The sequence below is a fragment of the Colletotrichum scovillei genome (genome assembly GCF_011075155.1).
Source record: "Colletotrichum scovillei strain TJNH1 chromosome Unknown Contig00006, whole genome shotgun sequence".
Lineage (NCBI taxonomy): Eukaryota > Fungi > Ascomycota > Sordariomycetes > Glomerellales > Glomerellaceae > Colletotrichum > Colletotrichum scovillei.
In genome coordinates this window covers 6,053,043-6,072,617 of record NW_023336264.1, presented here as the reverse complement: position 1 = coordinate 6,072,617, position 19,575 = coordinate 6,053,043, and the positions used below count along the sequence as shown (strand labels likewise).

The following is a 19,575-nucleotide window of genomic DNA, read 5'->3' as shown; positions in this document are numbered from 1 at the left end:
GGTTCCTTCTGGCCCTTGACCTTTGGTTTAGCCTGCTGCGGTATAGAGATGATGCATGTGTCCATGCCTCGCTACGACCAAGATCGTCTCGGCATCATCTTCCGCGCTTCACCTCGACAAGCTGATGTTATGATCGTTGCTGGCACGGTCACGAACAAGATGGCACCTGCTGTTCGACAATGCTACGACCAGATGCCCGATCCGAAATGGGTCATCAGCATGGGCAGCTGTGCGAATGGAGGTGGCTACTACCACTACAGCTACTCAGTTGTCAGGGGAGTGGATCGGATTATACCCGTAGACATTTACGTGCCCGGATGCCCACCCACTGCAGAGGCTCTACTACATGGCGTATTCCTCTTACAGGCAAAGCAGAGAAGGACGAAGATCACGAGAATGTGGTATCGGAAGTAGGCTTATGGGTAATGTCATTTCCTTTACAGAATAGTACATGTATATCATCCCTGCTTCTCTCTCGATCTCAACCTCCCCATCTCCCATGACAGCCATCGTGCTGGCCTGTTGGACCTGTCTTTCATTTTTCCTGTCTAGCAAAATCCAGAACGCATTTGATCACAGTTTGCAGCGATTAAATCCCTTACTTCGCACAAATACTAAGATCCAACTTGAAGCCTTGCACCTTGGCTGCGCAACATGAAACTGAGTGCCGGGCACGATATTAGATCGTCATTCCACGATGAGGCTGACAATCATCCCCAACTAGCAACGGGACTCGAAGGCAGAGCGATTGCCCGGCCTTATATCATCCGATCTGCTGTCAGCTTACTTGCACTCTGAATGCCAAGACGCTTCGCAGGCCATCCCCCACACTACGCGCACAACCTGTTGCCCGACGTTGCACATTTCGACTCCTGTCAGCATATCGGGTTCTCTCAGCTGCCTGATTGAGGTAACGCTAGTGCTCATGGGGACTGCAAACTAAGATGATTTGACTGCGCCACTGCATTGCGTCTGGTAACGAATTTCTACCTCTGAACCGAGAGGGGTTCGCGAGGCAAAATATCTATACCAAGAACAAGGCCGATACCAAAAAATATATTTAAATCCTCCAATATCGCTTTGGGGAACAATCATTCCGCTCAGTGTATTGAACGGCTTCACCGCGCCCCCGACCGCCAACATGAAGGTTCAAACCCTAAGAGCCCTGACGGTTTGGTTCTGCGTATCGCTCGCGCGTACGGCCCTCGGAGAACCACTCCCTGACCCTACTGGGAGGTACAACGTCGGCGCTCAGCGTTTCGTCGTCCCTTTCTTGGAAGAGAATGATGTTGTGTGGCCGAACGGTGTTTCGACTGAGTACCTCGTCACGCTGTACTATCCCACCGAAGACGAGAAGCCTTGCCCAAAGCCGTACCTCGAGCCCGAGCTTGCCAAATTATACACCGACCTATGGAGCTACAACATCTCTCACCTGACGTCGACGCTGCGATGGAACGCGACTTATCTGAATGAAGAAAGCGGCCCAACGCTTCTTTTCGGGCCTGGCGGTTGGGGTGTACCGACCGATGGTGACTACATTATCATCTCGGAACTGATATCGCATGGTAAGCTCGCGATGCCTCAACGTGTCGTTGCTTAGAACTCTAGACTAAGTCTGCATCAAATGAAGGATATGTTGTCGCTGCATTGGATCACGTTCATGAGCAGCCTTTTTTGCGGTACCCCAATGGTACGGGCGTCTACGGACTGCCACCAAATTTCAGCAATTATACCCTTGCCTGGGTAGAGGACTTGCATGCCGTCAGGGTCAGACAGCAGCTGCACTTCATCGACTACTTCCCCTCACTCGTGGAAAGGCTTGAAGCTCCCTTTAGGATCACCGATCTCGGCACATTCGGGGTATCGTTAGGAGGCTCTGCTGCTCTCACCGTAGCTCTCGAGAGCGATGCAGTAGCAGCCGCTATAAACGTCGACGGTGCCAACTGGGGTCGATTGAACAACACCTCCGACTCGGATCTCAGGAAACCCTCGATGATTCTCGGCTTTCAGGGCCACAACGCGAATTCGGACCGCACCTGGAACAACTACCGAGCCTGGCAGACTGGCTGGTGGCGTCTGTTCTCGGTGGATGGAAGCTTGCATCCTGACTGGTCTGACCTGGGATTCTGGAAGATTTTCGGCACGACACGTACACAGGGGCCAATTGACGGAAGGAGAATGGTCCATATCTCAAGGACGTTCATTCGGGCCTTCTTTGACGATGTCTTGCGTCATAATAACCAGCCTCTCTTGGACAGCCCTTCTGAAGACTTTCCCGAAGTGCATTGGGACGAAATTCACAATGGACAGTGAATCCAGTGGCTTTTTGAACTGTGCATATAAAATTTGAATATCCATCCACCCACAGATGTTTTGCATCAGAAGACGCATCGATAGTCGGCGAATGGCTGAGTAGCTCTCCTGTCTTCTGCCAGCATGATTGCGAATATTAGCATGCATAGCGTTGCAGCTTTGGTCTCAAGGATTGCCTTGCGGAAAAGCAAGCGAACAGTCTTGGGCTTCTCGGAGATGTACTGATTTCGATTTTCAATATTGCTTGGGCAGATATGCGCATGATCCCTGCCCTCATACTTTTCACTATTGAGACTTAGAGAGGAATAGGTCCATGCCTACTGCTATTTGGTTGATGTTGGAACAATGACACTGTAATCCACCTTCTGGCCAATGGGTTCGTATCTCCACCTTCCAACGTACCCGTTGAAGGAGTCATTCCCACCATTAGTAGTAGCATAGACACCGAGCAACCCACCGGTCGTAGCTCCATCTCCGGCCAACAACGCGTTATTGAAGACCCAGAGCGACTGCTCAGAACCTACACGATCTGCCGAGCTTCCAAAGAACTCATTGTGAGTCTCGTTCCTCGGAGAGATCCTAACTCGAATAGCTCGGCCCAACAGTTCTTGCGGAATTGGTACGATCCTTGGATCAGGAGCTGTTGAGTTGTTGATTGAACGAGCTCTGAGTTGGAAATAAGGCTCGAGCTTGTCTCCCTCCTCAGACACAGTGGCTTGGTAAATGATACCGAGATCGACATGCTGATTAGGATTGACATAATTGGAAACTCCGACTTCGTCACCGACAGACTTTCCAAAACCTAACTCGATATCAACGGTAAAGTTGAAAAAAGTGTGTTCCTGCCGTCGGAAAATAGATGTGACACCCTCAGTGGTGACGTTGAAGACAATATCTCTTGTGAGATTAGCGCGAGAGGCAGTCATCTGAAGAGTATCTTCGTGACCGTGGGGAGAGATAGTAAAGTATGAGGCATCAAAAGGAGCTCTCCAATAGACCCAATGCGGCGGAACGGTGGATCCCGGCTTGAAATCTTCTACATCTGCTTCCCCAACAAGAGGTCCAACCCCTCGTTGGACAAGGGACTTGCTGGGTAACGGCCCGCTCATGTTTCCACGAACTTTTTTTGCGATAGGCCAGCCTCCTACCGGCCAAGAGACTGGGAAAAGAACAGTCTCTCTGCCCATGGGATAGTTCAGACTGTTGTAAAGATCCGGTCCTCCGCGAGTAGACAAAGCAACACCCCACCAGTTTTCAGCCGAGTCTTGGAAGAGATCAGCATGGCCAACAGTTTGAAAGTATTCCTTTGTGCCTCTATTGGAAACAAGAGGGTTCTGAGGTGCCGCTTCCCAAGGTCCTTTGATGCTCTGAGATCGTGCAATAGTCGCCGAATGATTTAGTTGTGTGCCACCTTCAGCAATCAAAAGGTAGTAGTATCCATCTTTCTTGTAGACATGGGGGCCTTCGGCATTTGCGCCTCCAGTGCCATTCCAAAGGTCCCAAGGCTCACTAGTGTTGCCGGTGGAGAGATCAAGGTAAGCTGCTTTGATAGGTGTTCCGGAAGAAGCAACAATAACAGAGCCGTCATCGTCGAAGAAGATGTCTGGATCAATCGTGTCGCCTGGTGTTTCTGGCCATATCGCATCGGACCATGACAGGTCGTCAAATGGGTCCTTTGTAGTGAAGATGACAAACTTTGGTCCTCCGAGCTGGGCACTGACCCAAGTTGAGATCAAGTAGAACGTGCCATTGTTGTAACGAAGAGTGCTTGCAAACATGCCAAGGTCTTCACCTTGGCTTCCATTTCGAATCAGAGGGAACTGGGACACTCGGTTGACTGCATTGCTTGCCAGTTTCCAGTTGATAAGATCTTTGCTGGCATAGACTGGATTTCCTGGGAAGGTGATGAATGACGACGTCGTGCAGAATAAAGTCTCATTCCACTCAGGGACAAAAGCACAACTAGGGTCCGAGTGCCATCCTGGAATGATTGGATTGGTGTAAGACGTATTTGCCAGAGAGCCTAGGACACCCAACGGGCATGAAACGAAGGATATGAAACGCAGAAACTGCATATTCAAGGCTGAAGAAAGCTTCCTGTCACTTTGATGGCGAAAGATTCTATAAACATGCAGCTGCCGCCTGCTTTATCTCCCAAACAATTTGATTCCACCCCGGTTTGTGCTAAGAGCTTGCGTAACATTGATTTGTAGATTCTCTCGTTTACGTGCCCCGCGTTCCCACTTCCCCGCCATAATCCAAGGCGGACTTTCCGAGACGCGGATATCCCGGCCCTTCCCCAGGTTGCAGTTGCAAAGAGAACAATGGTGGGGCCGAACCGAGCCGAACAAGCCCCCGTTGGCTGAAGGTATCATCTCAAAGAGTAAAGCAAGGAACAGACTCTTGGTGCAAATGGCTGGAAAGAACTTCAGACTAAGCTTCAGTTTTAAAAGACACTGGAAGATAATAAAGCTGACTTGGAGCACCTGCCTTGAACGAAATTCGCCCACGTAACATTGACATAGTATCAGTGCCAGCGAAGTCTCCCCAGCTAGCCCCTCGCACAAATGCAGCCCCTCACTCCCACGCTGAAGGACTGGGGAGATGAACTCAACAAGGGACTTGGCATAGCAGCTGCTTTAATTCTCAAAACATGCATCGACGGCATATGACGGGCATTGTTGCAGTATCGCCACAACTCACCATGAGTGTCATTGATATCTTACATAATTATTCTGCAGCCTATTGGCCACTTTTGTTATGACATGCCATGATGGAGCTCGGCGATGTGGACATGAAGCCATGCCTAGAAATTCCGCGCAACATCTAACGCTGTCTCGCGCTACACTTCCAAATTGCCATACGCTCCTCCACTTGCCTTTGGCCTGTCAGTCTCACGATGGCTGCATCAGTCATTGTTGTGATGCCGTATCTGCATGTGTTGACGGAAAGGGGGGTTTGTTATCATTTACTATGTAATATGGGCATCGTCTTCTGAAGTCGGTAAACCTCTATGTCCGAATTGGCCACGTTTGACCATAAAAGAATTATTGTTATCTCCTGCTGGGCTAGCTAGTTCATCCTGGTGACCACAGTGACGTTTCAAGCTAAGTTGTCTTCAGTGACTCAAGTGATGACCGCGAGGGGAATGAGCAGGTTTGTCATGGGCCTGCGGAAACGGCAACGAAGCACCGAGTCTGGACGGAATCTTCCGTAAGGTTGCCTGAGTCGGCGAGGCACAACGTGTCTCAGTTTGGTGATGTGTTGGCCCACACCATCCCACCGGAGGCGATCTCCGCAGAATATCTACCGATAGGTAGGTACAGCCGGCATATGATCGACTTGGTCTGGGCTCAGTGGGTTGGACGACCAGCTTGCCGGGTTTCCGACCACGCGTCAAGCCGAAAGCGGTAGGGTGATCCGTGTGTAAGCCTCAAATTCTGCTCGCCTCGTCGCTTTCATAGTATTAAGCGTTGAACAGCCGCGGCAAGTCGGTGTGCCGATGTCCTGAGACTCAAACGTCGTTGATAAGCTCTTGCTAGTGCCGGGTCTGCCCTAAATCTAACCTTCTCTGAGCATGCGTTTGGGATGGCCCAGAGCTGAGGATAAGGCCGATGGCCCATCAGCAAGGCTTCTACGGACAAGCTATGGTAGAGAACTTGATAGATCCCCAATGCACTTTGACTGCTATCTGCGATGTGAGCATTGATTATGCGGTGTCTGTGATGCGTGATGGTGACAGCCGCTCAGACAGTGTTCTTTAGCTATGCCATACTAAAGGCAGCTCTTGGCGATGTACTTCTTGGCAGTACTTTTTGGACGACGAAGATCATATTGTAAATCATCTAAGGAAATGGTCTTCAGACGATGATCCATGATCGACGCAGGGGTTCCCTAGCGATCCAACCCCAAAATTGACTGTCGGACTTTATCTTCACTCTAATCATTCGTTTCTCCATCAGGATGTTTTGTTGAACAAGTCATTAGCTAACTTTAAGCCTCCAACGGTGCTAAAACAAAGATGAAAAAGAAGCTTAAGTATTCCGGCGCTAGTCAGGAGTTTCGAGCAAGTTACCGCATGTCAAGAGAGCTTAAACTTTCTTTTGTTCCACCTAGCGCGGGGAAGTGGTAGTGCGGACAAAAGGCGGAGGCCGGCCCCGCTGCCCGCGCCCAATAAGTCGGGAAGCCAAGCATCGTGATAGTAGGCTGCCGCAAGCTTGACAAGCTTTCTCCTCTTTTATGCAAGTGTATGGCCTCAGATTCACTCGTCTTTGGCTCTTGTAATCTCCGCGAAGCGAAGACTGTTTTCTAGATGGAAAACACGTGCACGGGCTTAGATCTACCTGCAGTGACACGGTGAATGAGGCGGACAAGACAAGAGACACATCGTTTTGCCATTTTCTTACACTTTCGTAGAGTTTATACTAATTGGATGATCATCCGATGGGTGTGTGTACTTGAGACGCAGGAGTCTTCCGCAGCAGGGCTGGAGTGGTTCCAGCTTCATGCATCCCTCGTCTTGCGCGCATTCTGACTCTCTCAAATTTACCCGAAGCGGTAGTTTTCCAGGTTTGGCTCGAAGACAATGAGAGGTTCTAGATGCTGTTGCAATGACTGTGGGATAGTCTCAAAATACGACGTGTTCGTTCTAAGGAGCAAGACATAGAACATACATGTATCGTCTCTCCAAGCACTCGGTGTAAGAACCGTGATCGTTCTTCCCATTTCCTTCCCCTTCCGTTTCCGCGTCTAATCTGACCATTTTCGCGCTTAAACACTACTCACAGTCGAGTCCGATCTGTCTTGGCATCTATTGTGGAATGTGACCCGAGAATTCAAAATGGTGTAAAAGGTCTTGGCATCTAGGTTCAGCCCAAAACACTTGTGCGGCTAAACTTTCTTCGTTTCGACTCCACCCAAAAGCTTGTCACTTGTCAACAGTCGTTTGACTTCAGATGATTCGCGGGCGTAATTGCACTCGTATGCGACACAAGAAAAGCTTCCTCTACCGCAGGGCGAAACGATCACGAAAGCATCACGACTTCGGGCAGAAGAACGTTGTCAATGTATGGTGGTTAGATCCGTCGACATCCCGCGGACGAAGCGCAAATACTCAGGAAATGGGATGATGACTCGCAACAAGCTCTTCCATTGACCGTTGGGTCCAAACCTGAGCGTATATAAACTGCTCGAAAATGCCATCACAAACCATATTACTGTCCACCATCTCATTCTCATCTCAGTTCATCGAGTCACAGTCTTGACGGCATCGACCCTTAATACCTTATTCAAATCAATCATTAATACTACCAAACCGCCAAAATGCGCGTCCCTCAGCTCATCCTCTCCCTCTTCCTCCTCTTCACCTTCGTTGTTGCTCTGCCCGTGCCGGCACCGGTAGACGCACTTGTTGAGCGAGCGCAGAGTGCATCTAAAAAGGGTAGCGCGGCAGGAAGAAAGAAGGAGGCCGCTGGCATCGACAAGAACATTAATATTCAAAAGCAAGAGCAAAAGGACGTCAAGAAGGTCCAAAAGGCCGAGGGCACCAAGGACTTCAAGAAGCAGTCGGGCCAGCTCAATAAGGACATCGCCAAGGGACAGAAGCAACGCGAGAAGAACCAGAAGAACGCGGATCCCAAGAACAAGCAGTTGAATGACGGTCTCAAGAAGGTATGGTAAATGGGTTTATCAGTGTCATCTCGAGCGACCTAGATCTAATTGATCATCTCTAGGTTCAAGGTGCACAGGCCAAAGAGTCAAAGCAGGCCAAGGGCCTGAAGGGCAACAACTCTAAGCAAGACCAGGCTACTCTCAAGAAGCTCTCTGGCGAGTTCAAGGCCGGTGAGCAACAGAACAAGAAGAACAAGCAGGCCGTGAGTGTGAACGTCGACTCTTTGAACAGGAATCAATGCTGACAGGAGACTATAGGCGCTCAACGGAGGCAAGGGTGGTAAGAAGGGCGGAAAGAGGGACGTGGAGGAGGCCGAGGAGACTGAGGTGATGGAATAGGAACTATTCTGAAGACCTTCACCGTCAAAACATGTGCCACTGTGGCCCAATGTCCTTGCTTGGGACAAGTTACAATCCACGACAGTATCGGAATGCGAAAATGGATCATACTGGAAGATAGCTGCCATGGACATGTGGGGATGGAACTGAGATCGATGTACTGAGAAAGGGATCTGCCACCAGCCAGAACCATTGCTTAATACGACACATACCCCGCAGTTACAGTCAACGATCTCGGAGAATGGTTTCATGGTGCCCAAGAAAGGCCAAATCCCTAGCCTGATTGGCGTGCAACGTTTAATGCGAATAAAAGTCTGAGAGCTTCCTTCCGTAATTCCGCAGGTTCACAAAAGTGGCTGCGGCAGAGCATCCACCGACGATGGTAGCACGTTCCTGTTTTGGCGCGGTTTGAATGTGCGGTCCTGTAACGAACTTCTAAAAGTAGATCTACGATGCAGATGTGAGCTGGCTACAGAGACCAGAAGATCTTGACGTAGTTGATAGTTCGAAGCTCGGATGCTAAACTTGGAATGCCAGTAATACGTGTCGGCATGTACTATTAAGACTGATGGATACCCTAGATTCGCGGACCTTGAAGACCAGAAGACTACACAGGTTACTGATTTGACAGAAACAGCTACGTGACTTGTACCAAATCCATATTAATACGGTTGGTCCGCATAACAAAGTTTTCTGAAATACACGCCATAGATGGGTCATGAAAGAGAAAATCTTTGAAAAACAGCTCCTCTGAATAAAGTACGTTCACCAACTCTTTTACCTCCAACACTTACTGCACTTCACAGCATAACTAAGTTCCACGCAGCATTTTATGCATCTACGGGAAAATTCCTTTATCAAAAAGGCGATGGTGGGGATTGCCAAATTACCGCCGGAGGTTATCCAGCATATTTTTGACCAGCTTTCGACTGCGCCATCGTATTCGCACCTGTACTGGGTAGACGCCAGTTTCAAGAGCAAGCTGTCAGACTTGGAGGCAATTAGTCGAACATGTCGAGCTTTTCGACAGCTGGTCAGGCGAAATCTATTCAGCTACGTCTGGCTGGTGAAACCCGGACACAGCCACCTGATATCTCTTATTAGAGGTTGGGACTCCCGCCCATATTGTACACAACATGTACGACGTGTGTGCATTCCTATCCACGCTCCAGAGCTATCTCCTCGGCAGCAAGAGATGAGATTGTCAGATGACGAAGTTCCGTTTATTGAAGGGACACTCAGTAAAATGGGGCTCTCAGTTAACCCAAAAGATTGGAATGGTGGCGGCCATATCAACATACTTGCCATAATGGTTCCTCTCATGGCCAAATCGTTGAGAGAACTTGAGATTGAGTACATCTTGAGTGAAGATCACCGAAACCATGATGTCTCGAACAAACTTCTCCTGATGGAAGATGACGTCTTTCCAAACTTGGAAACCCTACACATCAAATGCACACCTCGCGTAGGCCGATTTCCCATGGAGCTTGTCAAAGCTATCTCAAAAAATGCCCCAAAACTAAGATCTCTCAAGATCCAACATTTCGACGACGCCTGGTTTGACGAGTCGCAAACTTGGGAAAAGCTCACCGATATCTCCATCTGGTCGAGTTTAAACATGCAGCCGTTCATCATGGAAATTATCTCGAAGCCAAAGCACTTATGTCATTTCGGACTTGACAGATGTGTGTCGAGTGTAAGTCAGATGGTGGATATGATCGACGCGTTGACCGAACACAAAGAGACACTTAAAGCTCTGAGCGTCCGGTTCCCCGATCGATCGACTGGAGAAACAGCGAGTCTGCTTCTACACAAGCTCTGTAATCTGGAAACCTTCACGACGCAGTTACAGGACGCCGGCACGCGGAAGGAAAACATTCTACGACAGCTCCCAAAATCTTTACGGAAGCTGCGTATCGTACAAGCACGAGACCACCACCATAACCATCTTGCAGATCATTGTTGGTTGGAGGAGCACCTTCGGAGACTCAAGAAGACGGGCAAACATCGTAACTTGCAAGTGTTTATTTGTGATACTTGGGAGGAAAAGGAAGGAGAAGAAAAACTCGATTTTGATGGACGAGATGAGGATTCCATCGAGAAAGAGTACTTGGCAGAGGCAGTCGACTGGATGTACTTGATGCCTTGATAAATTCAGATCAAAGACTTGATTTCCTTTGAATCCACAACATTGAAGGCTTTCTTTGATAATACCAATATCAATGACAGCGAGTTTACTCCAGTTTCTATACTTGGTTTTCAGTTCTTGATCTACCAATCACCCCATAGTCGTTTAAGATTGAAGTTCAGAACGATAGATGCCTTTAGGATACACGATAAAGCATTCTAGTTGAGTATTGGCCAGGGCCTCGCAGTCAAATTAAGGTATCGATACATAAGGTACTTCACATAGCTCGGCAATTCGCCGTAAATTCAGCATATTGCCGCTGCTTTGTGAGCCTCCAGCTGTACTCAGCGTTTGTCTGATAGTGAAACCTTTGATTGAGACCTCAGAAGTCTATTACTTCTTTCATTTCATCATGTCTTCGAATTTCTGGACGAGCTCCTAATCCAAGGTCAGTTCAATGCTCACACGGAAAATGTCATCTTGGCTTCCCCAAATGTACTTACGTTGAAGTTACAGGTGCTCATTGTCTCAAACACGGCCTTGTTGTTGTGCAGGCTCATGCTACTGACCCGAGGTGTCCGGATACCGAAAGCCACGCATGCCATGAATCGGGCATCGTCTTTGGCTGTGCTGTTGGCCAGAGCCTGCCTCGTCTGAAGTGCTGTGGTCTTCGGTTTACCACCTTTGGCCTTACTCGCCTCTTGTTGACAGGCTTCTTTGCATACGGCCAATACCCTTCTCATGGCCTTTTCATCTAAAGGTTTGGGGGTAAATCCCGGTAGCCTAACTTGCTGATGTGTTTCACACCATGTGCAGTGGCCACATTCCTTGACTGAAGAGTGAGTCGTATCGGCAAAGTAAGTTGCGAGCCCACGAGTAAGGCAGCTTTTGTCTGTCAGCAGGTTGACCAGGTCTTGAACGCGCTGCAAATCCTGCTTCTCCTTCTTCACAATTTCCTTGTCTATGTTGTCGATGATTTCGTCAATATCGGCCTGCTGACTTGGGAGTTTCTTGCTGACGCGGAAGACTTTTTGGACACCGGTCTTGCTGAGCTTGATGATGCCGGACTCGGCCCACGAGTCTAATTTCCGCGTAATATCAGCGCGGCTTACTCCGCCGTTCCCAGCAGGAACGTCAACATCGATGTTTGTCCAGGTTTGCGCTTTTCTGGAGTGGGACAAGATGTACTTCGATGCTGGTGAGCCGTCAGTCTCAAGAGCGCCGTTCTGCAGCACCTGATATTTGTATTCGGAGTACTGAGGAGTGCTAGCCCGGAGAAGTCCGAACTTCAATTCTAGGTAGGCGTAGATGATGGAAAGTTGGGTCTCCTGTCCACCATTAGTTGAGATAAATGCCGACTCACGTCAAGGAAAATCGATTCGACAAACCCTAATGTCTACCCTCCGCGATTGCGATGCGATAGCCACGGAGAAGGGGTCTCCGGGCTTCAGCTGGCAGTTCTCCTTGCTGCAGATCTCCTCAAACAGTGCGCGTAGAGCCAGCATGGATGGTCGTTCGCCATGGATGAAGACGTTTCTGACAAAGAAATCTTTATCCGAAAGATAGAGCATGCACGTGCTTGGTTTGCCGTCTCGTCCAGCCCTCCCAATCTGTTGGCTATAGGCCTCGAGACTGCCTGGAAGATCGAAATGGATGATGGTCCGTACATTCTCCTTGTCGATACCCATGCCAAATGCAATTGTGCCAACAATCTAACAGTAGATGTACATGTCAGAACTCCCTCCTGGGGAAGCTGTCAGGCCAACTCACGATCATGTTTTGACTCTTGAGAAACGTGTCTTGTATTCCGCCCCGTACGTCTGCGTTTAATCCTCCATGATATGCGCGAGCATTGAACTTCTTTTTTGACAGTTCATTGGCTAGAGTTTCTGCAGCCTGTTCATATCAAGGTTAGTAAGTTCTCCGTTGGGAGATGAGTAGAATCTTACCGCATGGGTTGTGACGTATATAATGGATGGGCCGGGGTGTTTCTTCAAGAATTTAGTGCATATCTCGACTTGGTCGTCATCTGTAGTGATAGGCTCGACCAATAATCGGAGACTTGGAGATGTGAGCATTATGCTAAGTAAGATAGGTATTGTCATCGCCTGACTGACTTTGGTCGGTACATGCTTGTAACGAAAAGACCCTCGGGCGGGATGTCGAAAGTAGTTCGAATGTCTTTAGCAACGGCTGCTGTCGCGGTCGCTGTGAGACAGATGACTCTGTCCACATTGGCTTCCTTCGCAAAACGAGCAACTAAGAGCTATCGTCAGTCAAAGCAGAAACAATGGCCGCATTAGAAACCGACTTTTGAGGTAGTCTGGGCGGAAGGAGTGTCCCCACTGCGATTCTGTCAGAATGGAATTCGTATCAAGTAATAGTGGGTTTGTGACAATTTGAGACATACTTCTGAAATGCAATGGGCTTCGTCAATCGCTAATAAGCGAATGCCACCACGGATCGACTTAAGGGACGCAAGAAAGCCCTCGTTGTTGAGCCGCTCTGGTGCGCAGTATAGGAGATCGAGTTTGCCACACGCCAGCTTGCTATGAATATCGACGAACTCTTCGCGGCTTTGCGTCGAATCTAGAACGGCTGCAGCGATGCCTCGGCGTCTCAGGGCATCAACTTGGTCCTTCATCAGTGCTATGAGGGGAGAAATGACGACCGTGACACCACTTTCTTCTGGGCTGCGCGATCCTGTTTCCTTGTCGAGCTCTTTTATAGCCACGGCGGGGACCTTTCCATATCAGACATAAGTGATTATTCTCAGCAGAGCCTCCATACCTGGTAGCACAGACTCTTGCCTCCGCCAGTAGGAAATACTACAACAGCGCTGTCGCCACCGATGATGCGATTGATTGCTGCTTCCTGCTCCAGACGAAAGCTTTCCAGGCCGAATCGTTCGCGCAAGACTCTGCGGGCCAGAAGCGAGTGATCGGAAGAACCTCTCTGTCGTTTCGGTCCTGGTTCTTCACTTTGATCCGTATCCTCATTAGGTCGCTTGACTGCAGATGGAGCAGCGTCCACTACAGCGAGTAGATCGGCTTCATCGGCCGAGTCGAAGCCGAAGTCGTCATCCATCGTCGGCGACAATGCAGGCTACAATGGAATCGATGGTTCGTATAAATAAGGCAGAATGAACAGACCGTGGAATCCCTTGGCGGAGGATGATTGAGGTCGGAATCAATGACGTCCCGATTGGGAAAGTACCTATGCGTGCTGGACTTGCCAGGCAATTACGATTGAAACGCGTCGACGCGTTCTCCGCAGGAGGCCGCATCGCGTGGGTCATGTGACTGATTTGTTGAGACCCACCTTTGTTCATTCACAATGGAATGAATCTCATCTCATGAATCTCATTTCACCCCTCACTCAACGTGTCTCGCTGCGCTCGCCGAAACTGGTTAAAACTTACAATAAGCGGTAAGGTTCCATCATTGTGATCCTTTGACATTATCTGTTTTATAAATATCTAGGTAAGCTGGAAGCATTCGTTCCGAGGGCCGGCTGGGGCCTCCATTCCTTGCCAAGTGTAGGATACTGTGCGGGTCGGTCACCCTCACCTACGACTCATCATGGAGACAGTAAAGAAAATGCACCTTTAGACTGCGGACCAACAGAAGAAGACTCGCAAACATAAGGGAGGCTCCTTCCCCTTTGCAATCCGTCACGCTTCGGCCGATGTTCCCTAAGGCACGTAGTAAGTACTTGATGAAGCGCAGTGGGTCTCGCGGCTCGGGAAAGGCTGTCGCGGTGTGAAGAACCAAGCCGAACCGAGATTGTCTAGGGCGATAGCGGACCGGGAATGTTGGGTTGCGTGCAGCAACCCAGATGAAAGAACTTGATCAACCTTATGGTTGACTCTTCGTTCAATTGGAGACCAGTGTATTGGTTGCATATTTCATTTTGACCTGAACCGACATAAAGCAAAGATGTCCTGTCGGGTCGCTGCACTCCCTCACTCAACAGGTCTATCCTACTTACACGGGTACGACTTGGGCGCAAGGTCATGGCCGAGAATGGCCAGGTTCCGTCGAGCGCGACTCCATGGCCAGCGTCAATGTGTGAGAATATGAGTACATGGTCTGGACATTAGTCTTGCAAACAAATGACATGAGTCTCTCAATCTTATCCATCATTGGGAAGTACATTGTCTACTAAATCTGGCTATGCCGTGCTGGAATCGTGGACCTCTTAATAACGTAGCTGATGTACACTCTAAGTCGTGGATAGTGGTGAGTGACGACCTAGTCCTAGGCTCTGGTCGATCTGCTCTCTCTTTCCGACATATAAGCACGCCACCTCGGATTGAGGAGATAGACAGGCACTCCGAGTAGGAAGATGAAGCCAAAGATACCAGCCAACACACCAAAGGCTGTTTGATATCCCCATTTCTCAACCATAGGAGTCAACCCATAGGTCACACCGAACGAGACCACGTTCTTAGTTCCCACAACCACGACCAGTGCCGGCCCGGGATGTTTGGGCGCGGCTTCAGATGCGAAGCTAGTGGAAATGATAAGAACAGAGGTAAAGGAATACTGGAAGATGGTCCAGCCGATGTACGGACCCCACCACGTGTACCCTCCTGATGCGGTGTAGCCATACAGTAATAGCATTCCCACACCGACGACGGCGGGTAAAGCCAAGACGACCAGGTGGTGTTCCGGGATGTGAACGCCTCGATTCCGCCGGGCGAGGTACATGACCAAGGGATTGCCGACAAATGTACAAAACAACATACCGAGAACGGCGCCAATGACGCCGCCAACGTTGATCAACCCAACGTCTTCCGACTTCCACTGATAGTTCGTCACCAGAACAGTGTTGTAGGTCAGTGACATGCCAACACCGCAGCCAAGGGCAATGGAAGACGTCAACACCGCATAAATGATTCCCGGGGACGAGAACGATTCCGCCATGTGCTTCCAGCTCAAGACCATTACCCGCATTGGTTGGGGATGCGGTGTCGACCAAGGTCTGATGCGCTGTAGATACGACTTTCTCTCAATAGACTCGGCTGCCTGATTGGCGCCCGGAGCCGTGAGTCCAGATCGATTCATCTCCTCGAGGTAGGCCTGAGCTTCGGAGTCTGGGATGACACGCGTGACTCCAAACTCGTCCGTGATGACAACTTGTCCATCGAGCGATTCGGGCTGACGGGTGAACTGTGTCTCGAAGGCGAAAAAAAACGCAATGATCAGTCCGACGGCAACAGTGATAACGAAGACCCAGTAATACCAGCGCCATCCCAGGTCATGGTTCAAGTATGACGAGGTCAAGTTGATAGTAGAGGATATCGCATTTTGTGCCATCCAGTAAAGACCAAAGATCTTGGAACGCTCGTGCAGAAAGGTAACTTCAGTGAGCATCAACGGGAGAAGAGACTCTGAGGCACCCGTAGCCAAGCCTTGAACCACTCGGGCAGCAAGATGCCCGTTATAGCTATTTTGCAAAGCGGCAGCAATTGTCGCTATCAGAAGGATGACCATGAATCCTAAAAATACTGGGCGTCGACCGTATGCAAGAGCAAGAGGAAGGATGATGTAGTTGCCTAATCGTGATGTCTTCGTTAGTTCACTATTCAATCTTTAAGGGCAGTCTTTTGAGTCAAGATGGATCTTACCGAGACCAATGCACAAGGTTGGAATAGTGATCAGAAGAACAATGTCTTCGGAAGAATAGCCTTGAGGGCCATACATCGCAAAGAATTCATGCAAAATTGCACCTAGACCACTGGCAATCGACAAACCCATACTAGAGAACCAGCAGCAGCAGAAGACGATGCCGTACTTCTCCCAAGGTCTGAAGCGGAGGGGATCGTTGGGATCCGAAGACGGAACTGGAATCTTGCGAACCTCTCCATCTCGGTTGATGAGAAGTGCGTTGCCTTCGACATGGCCATCGTGTTTGTCTTGCAAGCCCGGCTTGCTGAGGTCTTCGAGATGTTCAATTTGACTGTTGTGTTTCGCGTCGCCACTGCTTCCGGGAACCAGAGATGAAGACATCTTGAAGGCTGATGGAGGACAAGGGTGTTGAAGATTGTTTAGGTGATCTGAGGTGTTGGTGAAGAAGAAGACACCTGCGGGTTACGACTGCGAGCAACCGTCGCAACTGCAGGGAAATTTGATGCACCCAATGTTGTCTTGATGGTGATGGTTGGGGATGGAAGACATAATTCCTGCGAATACATCGCGGCTGATAGCCTTGTTATTTGAACATCTTGGCCATCGTTGAAGATGTTGACCCGAATGGAAATCCGGGGTAGACATGGGCCACCCCGTTCCCCGGAGTGGGGGGTTAGGGTGCGAGGTAGTCTTAATTCCCCCGCAATTTCTGTTCGGTTCGGCTGGGAATCATTGAAAGCGCCATTCGGTTCGGGATCTCAAACTTTTGAAGAGACCGTGGCGCGATTAACTAGTACAAAATCAACGTAGCTCGTATTGTCTCTTGTCTATTTCTTGTTGATAAATCCACAGACTACCTTAGTCGACAATCTCGGGCCACGAGCTCTCAGTCTCGACCTCTTCCACTGCAATTATTGTGTGGCAGTATCCCACCGGGGGCGGGGCCGGAATAAGAAGCCAACAACACGAACGGGGCACCGAGTCGCAGGGCTCCAATATGGTGTTCCGGCCAAGTACGGCAGGTGTCCCTTTATTTCTCTGTCTATGGCTAACCTCCAACATCTAGATGTTTCCGCCTTAGTGGCTCGTCGCTGACTAGGACTCGATATCAGGGACATGCCATTGGTCCCCCACTCTGAATCCGGTAGGAAAGGGGTCTTCTGGATCCAAGACGACCTGCTTGTAACTAGTGATCCATGCTCTGCCCTTGATGATTGGTACAACAGCATCAATATCTCCGACTTTGACAGTCCGAGAAATGCGGCACTCGAAGGCTGTGTCAATGACGCTAGTGTGCTTGAAGTATTCTCCAACCGCCAGCTGGCCCTTGGCATGCAACAGAGCCATTCGCGCGCTGGTGCCGGTGCCACAAGGGCTGCGATCAAGACGCCCGGGAGACACAACCACAGTGTTCTTGGCGACCTTCCCAATGGTATCTTGGTGAAGCGGCTCTGTGAATTCCAGAACCGAGATGCCCTTGATTTCTGGGTTCTCCGGATGATGAGGCGTGTAGGCAGCTTTCAATGCTGACTTGATCCTTTCGCCAAGCTCCACAAGCTTCGCGCCCTTGCTCGGCTGGATGGTCATCCCGACAGATGCCGCATCCACGATAGCGTACCACATCCCGCCCCAGACAATGTCGGCGGAGACGGTCCCGATCCCCGGGACGTCAACCTGCAGATCGAACCGGTCCACGAAGGCGGGCACATTTTCAAAAGCCACGGATTTGCATTTACCACCTTGGCACTCCGCAGTCACGCCGACCAGACCAGCCGCCGTATCTAGAGAAAACTTGGTGATTGGCTCTTGCATGGGAATCATCCCTGTCTGTAAGAGTACCGTTGCCGTGCAAATGGTGTTGGATCCGGACATTGGCGCATATTCTTCACTTTCCATAATCAAGAATCCTGCAGCGGCTTCGGGGTTGCATGGCGGGAGGATCAAGTTCGTATTCTTTGGCGATCTTCCTCTTGGCTCATTCAGTAGTAGCTGACGCAGCTCGTCTTTATGCGTCAAAAAGTGTTGTAGTTTGTGCCACATGCTCGGGGCCGGCACATCTAGAACACCGCCGGTGATAACATCGCCGACTTCACCCTCCGCGTGGCATCCAACCACGTTGATAACACGACCGGCGCTCATCCTTCTGTGTCGAACAAGGTTGAAGAGGTCGTTGGCTAGATTGGTACTTCAGGTGATGCAGGGCTAACGTGGAGCTTGCGTTTGAGGTGATATTAGATGACAAAGAAGTTATGAGTTGAGATGAGCAACAGAGGAACGAAGTTTCTGACCATCTCAGATCAAAATCGTTTGTGCTTGACGATATTTAACAAGATGGCAATGGAGCTCTTGCAACCTACAATGCCCCGCGTTCTCGTAATACCCCGCAAAGCATCGCGGAGACTTGCCCAGTTTAGTGATGTTTGCTCCAGAGATGCTTGCTTGATAGGCAAAGCCAAACGAAATTCCCAGCAAGTAGCAATCATTCGAAGAAGCAAGGAACAAATTGGCTATCAGTGATAGATACACGAGTTATGAACCCGAAACCAAGTGAGATTGCTTTTGGACTGCCGTCCGGCTCTCAAGCTCGTCCACGCGACCGAGGAACTGCTGCCTACCCTTTTACCTTCGTAAAGAAATCGAGACGATGAGGATTGGAAAAGCGTCGGTCGGTCATTTTTTACCTCTGCCATATCAACAAGAGTTAGAACCCAGGGCAATCATCTCAATGGCATCCTTCCCATGTCCATGCCCAAGACCTTGGGGCAAACATCTCGAACCCATCAAGCGATGTCAATTAATTGCCGCCATTGGCGGCCCACTCTCGCGCGGTGCCAAGAGAGCCATTCGCTGACAATCGCATAGCTCACAACCGCCAAGGTAAGCATGTTCGTGCCCACGCTTGGAGAGTGGCTTGCAGGCAAACGAGCTTCGATCGGATTCCTCATCTTCCATGATTAGGCGTTGTCGAGGTGTGGAAGTTCCGGGACGGCCGGCGTCAGGCGCAGTCTACATGGCGCGCGGGTGCTTAGCCTGTTGATCTTGCCATCGCCCCCTGAGTATCAGGGCTAACTTCCAGTGCATTTCGACACTTGCTTGTTGTCTGCGGCTTATTTGATTCATATGTGGCAAATTGTTTTCTGATCATATCAAGAGCTCACTAGTGTTTAGTTCGACCGAGGTCAATTGGCCATATTCAAGAGTAGCCGCCCACCGCTTGGGTTGAGAGTGGGAGCAGCAAGCTGAGAACAGGGGTCCTTTTCTTCTCTCTACAACCCAGTCCCCGCCACGAGAACCGATGCAGTACCTAGGTCTGTGGATTGCTTCTGCCTAACTACCCGCCGGCGGGCCGACTCAAGGGCGAAGAAAGACAATGATATCATCCTTGAGACATGAGCAGGCGCCCGTGATGCCCAGTGATTTGTCGGTTTGCGATACCATAAGCCCCCACACATCTATCATCCCTCCCGCATTGACTACAACGTTGAGTCCTCT

At 49.9% G+C, this 19,575-nt stretch overlaps 8 protein-coding genes across 8 annotated transcripts; 4 read left to right on the top strand and 4 right to left on the bottom strand.

The window, feature by feature from the left end:
- Positions 1-63: 63 nt before the first annotated feature.
- HER10_EVM0006180 (NADH-quinone oxidoreductase) lies at positions 64-414 on the top strand (the record flags this gene model as incomplete). Its single annotated transcript, XM_035475772.1, has 1 exon — positions 64-414. The coding sequence occupies one exon, from the start codon at positions 64-66 to the stop codon at positions 412-414; it is 351 nt and encodes a 116-aa protein (XP_035332737.1).
- Positions 415-1,141: 727 nt separating this feature from the next.
- Positions 1,142-2,313, top strand: HER10_EVM0005353 (platelet-activating factor acetylhydrolase; the record flags this gene model as incomplete). The annotated part of the gene is made up of 2 exons (XM_035474974.1): positions 1,142-1,565; positions 1,631-2,313. The coding sequence occupies 2 exons, from the start codon at positions 1,142-1,144 to the stop codon at positions 2,311-2,313; spliced, it is 1,107 nt and encodes a 368-aa protein (XP_035332615.1).
- A 323-nt stretch (positions 2,314-2,636) lies between these two features.
- HER10_EVM0006973 (uncharacterized protein) lies at positions 2,637-4,388 on the bottom strand (the record flags this gene model as incomplete). Its single annotated transcript, XM_035476541.1, has 1 exon — positions 2,637-4,388. One exon carries the CDS (start codon positions 4,386-4,388, stop codon positions 2,637-2,639), a length of 1,752 nt encoding a protein of 583 aa, XP_035332819.1.
- Positions 4,389-7,635: 3,247 nt separating this feature from the next.
- HER10_EVM0013367 (uncharacterized protein) lies at positions 7,636-8,322 on the top strand (the record flags this gene model as incomplete). The annotated part of the gene is made up of 3 exons (XM_035482728.1): positions 7,636-7,983; positions 8,046-8,186; positions 8,260-8,322. The coding sequence occupies 3 exons, from the start codon at positions 7,636-7,638 to the stop codon at positions 8,320-8,322; spliced, it is 552 nt and encodes a 183-aa protein (XP_035333612.1).
- An 868-nt stretch (positions 8,323-9,190) lies between these two features.
- HER10_EVM0008988 (uncharacterized protein) lies at positions 9,191-10,471 on the top strand (the record flags this gene model as incomplete). The annotated part of the gene is made up of 1 exon (XM_035478493.1): positions 9,191-10,471. The coding sequence occupies one exon, from the start codon at positions 9,191-9,193 to the stop codon at positions 10,469-10,471; it is 1,281 nt and encodes a 426-aa protein (XP_035333062.1).
- Positions 10,472-10,852: 381 nt separating this feature from the next.
- Positions 10,853-13,625, bottom strand: HER10_EVM0001826 (RecQ family ATP-dependent DNA helicase; the record flags this gene model as incomplete). The annotated part of the gene is made up of 9 exons (XM_035471561.1): positions 13,241-13,625; positions 12,861-13,193; positions 12,762-12,795; positions 12,568-12,709; positions 12,400-12,511; positions 12,221-12,346; positions 11,839-12,162; positions 10,954-11,778; positions 10,853-10,888 (listed from the first exon to the last, which is right to left on the bottom strand). Exons 1-9 carry the CDS (start codon positions 13,535-13,537, stop codon positions 10,853-10,855), a joined length of 2,229 nt encoding a protein of 742 aa, XP_035332209.1. The 5' UTR covers positions 13,538-13,625.
- Positions 13,626-14,709: 1,084 nt separating this feature from the next.
- HER10_EVM0002259 (uncharacterized protein) lies at positions 14,710-16,464 on the bottom strand (the record flags this gene model as incomplete). Its single annotated transcript, XM_035471979.1, has 3 exons — positions 14,710-15,041; positions 15,201-16,010; positions 16,083-16,464. The coding sequence occupies 3 exons, from the start codon at positions 16,462-16,464 to the stop codon at positions 14,710-14,712; spliced, it is 1,524 nt and encodes a 507-aa protein (XP_035332259.1).
- A 714-nt stretch (positions 16,465-17,178) lies between these two features.
- HER10_EVM0011139 (uncharacterized protein) lies at positions 17,179-18,222 on the bottom strand (the record flags this gene model as incomplete). The annotated part of the gene is made up of 1 exon (XM_035480577.1): positions 17,179-18,222. The coding sequence occupies one exon, from the start codon at positions 18,220-18,222 to the stop codon at positions 17,179-17,181; it is 1,044 nt and encodes a 347-aa protein (XP_035333345.1).
- Between the last annotated feature and the right edge of the window lie 1,353 nt (positions 18,223-19,575).